Source organism: Ceratotherium simum, chromosome 24, assembly GCF_057802395.1.
Source record: "Ceratotherium simum simum isolate JZ-2026a chromosome 24, ASM5780239v1, whole genome shotgun sequence".
In the NCBI taxonomy this organism is placed as follows: domain Eukaryota; kingdom Metazoa; phylum Chordata; class Mammalia; order Perissodactyla; family Rhinocerotidae; genus Ceratotherium; species Ceratotherium simum.
Window position 1 is genome coordinate 43,744,927 of NC_141923.1, and position 8,969 is coordinate 43,753,895.

Genomic DNA, 8,969 nt, shown 5'->3' on the forward strand with positions numbered 1-8,969 from the left:
ATAATGAGATTCAAGTTATGAATTCTCGGTTGGAATATATGTAGGAGCAGTTGTGTCCTTCTCAGGGTGTGACATGTGGAGGCACCTGTACATCCAATATTTTGAACAGAGAAAAGGTGCTAGGCAGAATTTATAACTTAAAAAATATGTACATGCATCTTATTTGTTTTTATTTCTGCAGGAAACAAGTCATGGGCAATGCTAAAAGAAGAGCTTCTTTTCAATTAGTCAGTTTTGAAAGAGGAATGGTTAAATTACATTTGAAGAGGAAAGGTTGCTTTTTTCCCATCTTGTAATTTACATGTAATTTCAAAGCATAGGCAGATGCCGCACAAACAGACACACACACATACACACACACACAAAAGGGGACAAAAAACAGAGGAGAGAGATAACTGAACATTTGTCAAGTCTACATGATTTAAGCTCTAGAAACAAGAAGTCTAAATGTGTAAACAGGAAATATGGAAAGAGTAACGTATTTTGTAATATTCATGTTATTGGTGTGGGGTTAAGTTACATCACATGAGGAGACCCCCATGGAAGTTGGTCAAGTTGAGCTTCCAAAAGCTCAAATATCATCCTTTGAATGTCCAGTTCTGTGAAGTCCAATCTAGTGGTCTTAAAGTTGATCATATTTCAATGTGTATGTATATTTCCATGCACGGGGAATGGTGATTTACAAAAGATATTCACAGTTCTGGTGAGAGCACTAAAACTTTGCTATTGTCCAATGTTTTCCCACATGGAAAGTTACAGACTTTTATAAGCCTTACATGGATCTGGAAGAACTTGAGAAAAAGTTTGGGTTTCTGCAAAGCATATTAATTTGTTGAAAAATGACTGGGCTTTGTTTCTTGGGGAAAAGCACTTAGTATGCTGGTGAACAATGCTATTGTTCTCAAATTAATGGAAAAATTTCCATCTTCTGCCCTAACTCAAGACTTTAGAAAGCAGAAGCAGTGAGTGAGCCGACTGTGTATGAGCAGAGGGTGCCGTTTTGTAAGGTCTTGTCTGCTCCTTATGATTTACTTCTTAGAAGTGCTGGGAATGCATCACAGCCTGCACACCTCAGCATTTTTTAGAAAACTTTTATTCTCTGTCCTCTGTTTTTGGCTCATCTGAAAAATGCTAGAAACAGTTTGTACTATATTAGAAATTTTAGAATTAGTCAAATAAAGGAACAGACTCATGCCCCCGCCCGCCAAAAAAAATAATACCTATCTATCTAAAGTACTTATTACAGCTTTTAAAATGTTTAATTGTTTATATATTTTGCCTGGGTAGGCTTCTAGAAGGGGCCTTCTTGGAAGGCAAACCAGTGTCATATTCCCATATGAAGGGCTCTAGTTAGTACCTACCCCTCCAGCCCTTGGATGTCTCATTGGCCAAGACGCAGGGAGCAGCCTTAGTGTGATGGCCTGACCCTGGGCTTGGGGAGGTCCCGAGCTACTTGCACAAGCCCAGGAGTGTGTGGAGATCACACTGCTCTCTCAGACCGAGGAGGCCATAGTGACACCTTGGGGATGATGGAGACGTGCGTGAGTTGATACCTCCAGGCTCTTTTGGTCTTGTCCACTGGGCAGATTATTCCTTTTGTATAGATTAATTCATCCACTTTATGTGCACACTCTCTCCTCATCTTTGTCTTTTCTGCCTGGGTTCCAACATCTAGTATCCTTCCTCTTTCCTTTGCAGGTCCATCTCTGCTCTGTTGTTTCCAGAAGCTCTCACCCTTTACTCACTTGCAAGCGCGTTCCTCTTTGCTTTCTTACTGTAACGCAGCTATGATTGTGAGAGAGGACCACCAGTGTCAAGGCTCTCCTCTTGCCCTCCAAGGAACACGGTATTCCAGAGGACACTTCAGCTTCCTTGACACTTGACTCAGGCTCACATTTCCAATTTATCACATTTAAGTAGTCCTGGAATTCTCAGAAGCTTACTCCATCCATCTTTAATACAAATTATATTTCTGTCACCAGAACCTAATGTTGACAAATGTGCATAAGCAAGTGGCTGAAGGTGCCACTAGGTCTGGCTGATTTATTTCAATACTTCTTCTAAGTATTTGAATTATCCGAAAATAGTCATACCTCTCTATGTGTTGCCTTCTCCCTAAAAAGTAACTGTATTCTAGGTGCTATTTTATAACAAAGCAGACAGGAGAATTCAATGTCTAAAACCTGCTGCCAGAGGCCGGCCCCGTGGCGTAGCGGTTAAGTGCGCCCGCTCCGCTGCTGGTGGCCCGGGTTCGGATCCTGGGCGCGCACCGACACACCGCTTGTCAAGCCATGCTGTGGTGATGTCCCATATAAAGTGGAGGAAGATGGGCACAGATGTTAGCCCAGGGCCAGTCTTCCTCAGCAAAAAGAGGAGGATTGGCATGGATGTTAGCTCAGGGCCAGTCTTCCTCGCCAAAAAAAAAAACCCAAAAAACTTGCTGCCATCCAGCAGAAGTGAGAAACCCAGGGTGGTGGTCTGTTTAGCATCCTAATGCATGTTTCTTTTTCTGTGCAGGCTGGCTACATGTCTGGGATGCTGGTGCCTGTAGGGGTTGGGATAGCTGGAGCTTTGTTCATCTTGGGAGCGCTCTACAGCATTAAGGTTATGAATCGCCGAAGGAGAAATGGCTTCAAAAGGCATAAAAGAAAGGTATGGAACCAACAGTAAAACCTAATCAGTTTCAGAACATTCTTTGCTTTTCTAATTTGCTTAATAAAGCACACGAGGCTTAATGATGCATGAACAGTATTGACATGCCCAGTGGTTTGGATTAGCTGCTACAGCTGCTGCCTCGGCTCTGTTTATTAGTGTGTCTTGTAAAGGAGGCCTGTTTCTCAGCTTTGTTCTGCCGCAGAAGGAGTTTAATGCTGTTCTATTTTCTTTCTCCAGCAGAGAGAATTCAACAGCATGCAAGATCGAGTAATGCTCTTAGCTGACAGCTCTGAAGATGAATTTTGAATTGGACTGGAGTTTAATTGGAATATTCAATGATGTTATTATTTTATTTTTTATTTGGGGGCAAAAAAAGAACAGCATCCTGCCACATTGCTGCTGTCAGGCCATCAGTCCCATTATCTGCTGGGTAGTAGATTTTTGTTGTACTGAGCAGAAAAGGCATGCTGTATACTAAATGTAATACGCAGTGTTTGTTTTTATTCTGTAGTGAATTTTCCACAACCATGGGCTACAACTCATAAATATGCAGAACACATGTTGTTCAGTAGGAGTTGCTAGGTTAGGTAGAGTAAATGTTTTGTATTTTTCCATTGTGTCTTTTCCTTGGTTTGAATTTCCTGCACTAAGTATAACGATTATTGTTGCCAAGGCACGCCTGACTGTGAAATGGAAATCTCAGCAAAGAATAACTTGTGATGACTGCACTCTACCTAGTTGAAGCCATAGGCTATGGGCTGTGGTACATCCTGCGTTTGCATCAAAACTAGCAGCAACTCAGAATGAAATCTTTTTCGTCGAGAAGATCTCTTGGCACATTAGGATTATATGTAGGTTTGTATGTATTTTGCATTATGTGCTTGAGTCTCCCAGTTTTATTATTTTTCAACCTCTGTTTTATTCTCAATCTTGGCAAGGAAAGAAGTGCACCAGAAGTAATATATTAATTGACTCTCAGTTGTAATGTAAGCTTGCTTTCTTAAATAGTGTGAATGAGTCCAACAGACCTATAGTTAGATTCTTCTGTGTTTATCATTAAGAGATGTTCTTTTTGTGTACCACTTGACTTTGTCAAGAAGAAACAAGGAAGAAATCAAGAAAATGAGGGTAGGTAAGCTCCAAGAGCATTTATCTCTGTCATTTGGCTCTGTGCTCGTGTGGCCACTATTCTGAATTATTCAGAGCATTGCTTTTCTACATCTGTGGTCTTGGCTGTGGAATGAGTGGGCTGCCATTGGTCCTTATTTGACTTTATTAGAAAAACATTCATTCTGTAGTAGAAGCAGGCTCAGTGGCCAGAGTCCTGGCACGTGATGGAACTTAGGAACAACCAGCCTTTCTCAGGGCATCCTGCTTCGGGGATGTTGGACTACGTAAGATCATTTCTCATTCCCCTTGGAATGTAATTCCTTGCCCTATCTTCTGAATCTGGGTATTTGGGGCTTTCAGTAAGTTGAGTATTTGAGTGAAGACTTGGCTCATTTCCATGGAAGAATAAAGGTTACTAATAACACTGTCTGTAGTGCTTTAGACTGTGGGGAACTTCTTCACATTTATTAGAGCCTGTTCTACTATATTCAAGGCGAGTTGCACAGTTATTCCTCATGGCTACTGGATGAGGCAGGGGGTATGTTTTTATTCTCGCATTTGACTGAAGACAGGACTGAAGCAGAGAAGTGAAATGATTATCCAGAGTTATACCCAGGAAGAATCAGGACTGGAACCCACTTGGACTCAAAACCATGCACCCCTGTCTTCAGGTCAGTGCCCTTCCCACAGACTTGGGAGGAAGTGACATTTCAGAATCCTTCTTTAAAACCAAGGTTCTGAGGAAATAGCTACTTGGCTAAGGAACATTTCATATGAGTTTCTGTTTTTGTTAAATGAATGATGTCTTTCTAATTTCTCTCTTACACAAGTTCTTTCCTTTCCCACCTCAGCTATTTCCTTTAAAAGCAAATAAATTTAAGTGCTAGGGAACTAATAGAGAAACCTTTCTAGAATCCGTGCTTGAATGATAGCTGGCTTACAAGAATGTTTTCATTAAATAATTTTAGTTCTTTTTGCCAAGAGATGTAAAGAAATGTGTGAAATTGATCAAGAGAGTTGAAAAGCTCTGAACAGTCAAATAGAAGTTAGCAGTTGATAGGTAAGTTCAAGGTCAGATTATTTTTTTGTTTTTTTTTGGTGAGGAAGATTGGCCATGAGCTAACATCCAATGCCAGTCTTCCTCTTTATTTTGTATATGGGATGCCGCCATAGCATGGCTTGATGAGTAGATCCATGCCTGGGATCCGAACCTGTGAATCCTGGGCCGCTGAAGCAGAGAGCACAAACCTCACCTCTATGCCACTGGGCCGGCCCCAAGGTCAGGTTTTAAAAACAGAATTCAGAACCATGGCACTCATATGTAATTTGTAATATGACGAGTAGAGACATCCTGATATTGCAGAAGGTACGTTTTCCTTTTCTATGAGTGACTGTAGGTATTCCTGAGGTTGGGAGGAGGTGAGCATGATGTGGTGTTGCTGTCCTTGTATCCTCGACAAGCTGTTTATAGAGAACATGCAGTAGGCCACTTCATTCAGCCGCATGTGGGTGACACTAATGGCCGTGAGAGAAAGGGTCCCTCCTCTGCCCCTCATGTCTTTTTCTCTAAGCAGAAGACAGTACTTTTCTTTTACACCTCTTTAGTTTTTCCTCTCCCATAAGCTGCTTTTTCAGTAGCTGCTGGGTTAATTTATATGCAATATTTGGAGTTAATTAGTATCCCAGGGAAACAGATTCCCTTAGCAATGCCTTAGCCTTGGCTTCAGCTCACAGACTGTCTCAGATGCAATCTTCCAGAAACATTTTCTTAAAGTACCTGTATCTCTTACATAGGTCAAAAAGGTTGTGGGGAAAATTTTAAAGCACAGTTTTAGAACATATTTAAAGTGGTTTCAGCATGGTCAATCAAAGATAGTTCTTTATTTTGTTTTGTTTTATTTTTTAAAGGCTGTGACTTAAAAGTCAAAACCTTATAGAGATATCAGAAAATAATACAGAGCAATAGAGGACATTCTGAGTGCCTAGTGCTTCTGTCCATGTTTTTCTAGATTTCTTCTTCATGTGGAAGTCCAAATGAAGCCCCGTATGTGGAATCATATTCCCAACTCGGGGGAGAAGCAGCAAGTCATCCACAGGCATCCTGATTTTTGTGGCTATGAATAATCAATGTTCCTACCAGTTGCCAAAAAGCAGCTTTTGGGAAAAAGGTATATTATTTGGCGCAAGGTTTTAGCTGCGAGGCCTTTTGGCAAAAGCTTTGTTATGACTACAGGGAAATCGGAAGAGACAGGATTACGACTGAAGAAAAAAATCTCTGCTTTTTAGGGTTTGTGAAGGTATGGTTACAAGGGAAGAAATACGGGTAGAAGAAGATGGAAGGAAAATAATAATACAAGGCAGATGTAAAAATGGCACAAAACATTAGAATGTGCTAGAGAAGGCCAAAATTCTGAATGGACTAAAGCTTGGAAAAATGATAAAGACAAGCAAGGAGATCAATGCAAGTGAGGTAGACCAGTAGCAGGGGAGGGGCCATAAAGCCACACAAACCTATTTGTCCCACACTAGGTAGAATGGACGTTGGTGGGAGGGAATTGACGTCCAAGATTGATGAGGAGGTGAAAGGTGCCTGGTTACTTTAAATGAGCTGAAGCTCAGATAAATATCTTTCCTAATTACACAGAGTTCAAATGACTGAATATCAATTTCTAGGAATAAGAAATAATTTGAAAACAAAATAATAGTGTTGACTTAATAAAAGCACCTTATTTGTACATTTAGTGCCCCCCATAAGACACACAACTCCTTTTGGGGTGGAAGCTATTAGACTGATAAATGGGGATGGACTGAGGAGAGACATTAATTATTTTCTCTAATAATTATCAACCTTAGCAGTCAATATAGCTGGGACCATAATTCTCTTGTTTAAATTCTACATGCATAAAAATAATCAGCATTTATTTTATAAGCAGCTGTTAGCTAGGATAACCCCATAATGCAATGGGGTTATCTTATTTTGGGTAATAGATATATCTTATTCCCTATTAGCCCAAATTTCTATTATGTGAATATAGGATTAAAGGAAGGAGGGAAGGAGGGAGGGAGGGAAGGCGGGAAGGAAGGAGGGAAGGAAGGAGGGAAGGAAGGAGGGAAGGAAGGAAGGAGAAATTTTCCCCAGGAAACGGCAGCAGAAGCACAAAGAAACAAATCATATGCTCCCTCATTCTATTTTGCTTAAAAACACAAAATAATATTGGGGTAAAAAAACCCGCCTGAAATCTTCCATAGTAAAGGAAAGATCCTGCTTTCTCTCCTCAAAAAGCAACAGGAACAAGAATACAAGTGATAATCGTTAATGATTTATAATATAGAGTATAAACTCTCACTCTGAGATTGCAGTCTTCAGATCTGAAGCTCAAGACTGATTTTGCTGAGAGGTGTTTTCTTTTGTGGGATAAGCATGGAGGAACTGAGAAGGAGTAGAAACAGAAGAATTGACTGCAGGGGGAAAAATCCTCTTATTTTTCTTCTTGAAGTTCATAGGCAAGAGGACAGAGTGCACGCAGAACGGAAGGCAAAGGGAGTGCTCACTTGGATTATTTTATGGTCTTTCGGGTGGACAGGTCATCTGCACTCGTCTCAAAAGACTGAACCTGGTACCAGGTCATGGGGATTTTTATTAACCTGTCCTCTGCATCTCAATATTTTCTTCCTAATTCATAGTGAAATAAAGGATGGGACCAGGAGCATTTGAAATGCCTCTCCAATTTTAGACCTTGCGGAACAGCCACTGAGATTGTATAGTTTCAGATTTTTCATGACCAGACAGACCAAAATACACCTAGGAAAGTACAAGTACGGTCTTCCAAAAACAGAAAGCTGTTTGGATACCAGATGATTCAAGCCCTTTCTCTCCCAAAAAGAATTTTGATACAAAACCTCCAATGATTAGTTTCTCTTATTTCCTTCTTTGTGTAAGAGATAAAGGAAAGGAGAAGAAACCTGAAATGGTTCAGTAATTGAATCGATCAAATCCCAAAGGTCTGTGTCATGGAGAGTGAGGATGGCTAGAGAGTCTATCTTGGGTGAACCAAGAACGCTGTGAGATTGTTGCTTCTTACTGAATCAGTATTTATTGAATGTCTTTTATGTGTTGGGCAGCATGTTAAGAACTGGGGGAGGATGGCAAGACACGTTCCAGGACCAGAAAGAGCTTATGGACTAGTGGAGGAGGGGTAAAGGGGCCATTTCATTACAGGGACCTTATGGGAATCCAGAAAAGGAGGATCTGACTCTGCCAAGATTGGGGATGTTTCTCCAGTGCTGGTAGCATCAACCCTGAGGCCAAAGGGATGAGTAGGGTTAGTCAGGTAAAGGGGAGAATGGGATGTGTGTTCCAGCCAGAAGAAACGTGTGCAAAAGCCAGCAGTGAGAGATCGTGGACAATTCAGCAGTTCAGTATGGCTGGAGTGCTGCGTACACTAGGAAGTGAGGGCGGGGCTTGCGGATGGGGGGAACATGCAGTGTGAAATATGAGGCTGATCCTGAAGGGTCTGCTAGGTCATGCCAAGGAATTAGGACTTCATTTTGAGAGCAATTAGAAGTCGTGGAGGGGTATTAGCCTGAGAAGTGATATGATCGGGGCTGAGTTCACGGGAGACTGGACTGGCAAGGTTCAAGTAGAGTCAAGAATACCAGTCAAGGGCAAGTGCAGCAATGGGGGTGAGAGATGACCGTGGCCTGGACCAAGGCTGCAGGAATGAGTGTGCTGGGAGAGGATGGGTTCCGGAGGTCGTCAGGGCGGGGAAGCAGTAGGACTCGGGGTTGGTTAGATGTGGAGATGAGGGGAAAGACAACAGTTAATGCTGACCACGTCAGGGCACTTTTGAGGCCCTCCAGATATCATGGAGCCAGTGTCCTGTCTTCTGGAGAGACTGACCCTGTGTTATCCCAGCATATCCAGCCTGAGAAAAATAACCTGCAAGTCTGCCAAAAATGTGTAGGCAGCTTTAACTTTCTACAAAGTGCAAGTATGTGGTCATTCTCTGTAACTCTTAATAGTAGGTTCCAAAGAAATAACTTTAAATTTAATAAAACTCAAATTAAACATCTGGAAAACCCTCCAAATATCTTCAGGTGGTTAGAGTACTGCTTTGGTTGAGCCCTAGTTATGAGTTACTATCTAGGATCTGATTGACTCTCGTGATTTGTAAGACTAATATGAGAGTTTTTAATTCTTTGAC

The 8,969-nt window shown here is 41.5% G+C and overlaps 1 protein-coding gene across 1 annotated transcript in view; it reads left to right on the forward strand.

Moving 5' to 3' along the window:
* The window catches only part of ARMH4 (armadillo like helical domain containing 4), a 123,713-nt gene extending 120,080 nt beyond the window's left edge, over positions 1 to 3,633 (forward strand). Inside the window, exons 7-8 of the mRNA XM_004426194.3 lie at positions 2,518 to 2,652; positions 2,893 to 3,633. Coding sequence (XP_004426251.2) covers positions 2,518 to 2,652; positions 2,893 to 2,961 — 204 coding nt within the window. The 3' untranslated portion in view covers positions 2,962 to 3,633. The remainder of the gene's footprint in view (positions 1 to 2,517; positions 2,653 to 2,892) is intronic.
* The last annotated feature ends 5,336 nt before the right edge of the window (positions 3,634 to 8,969 follow it).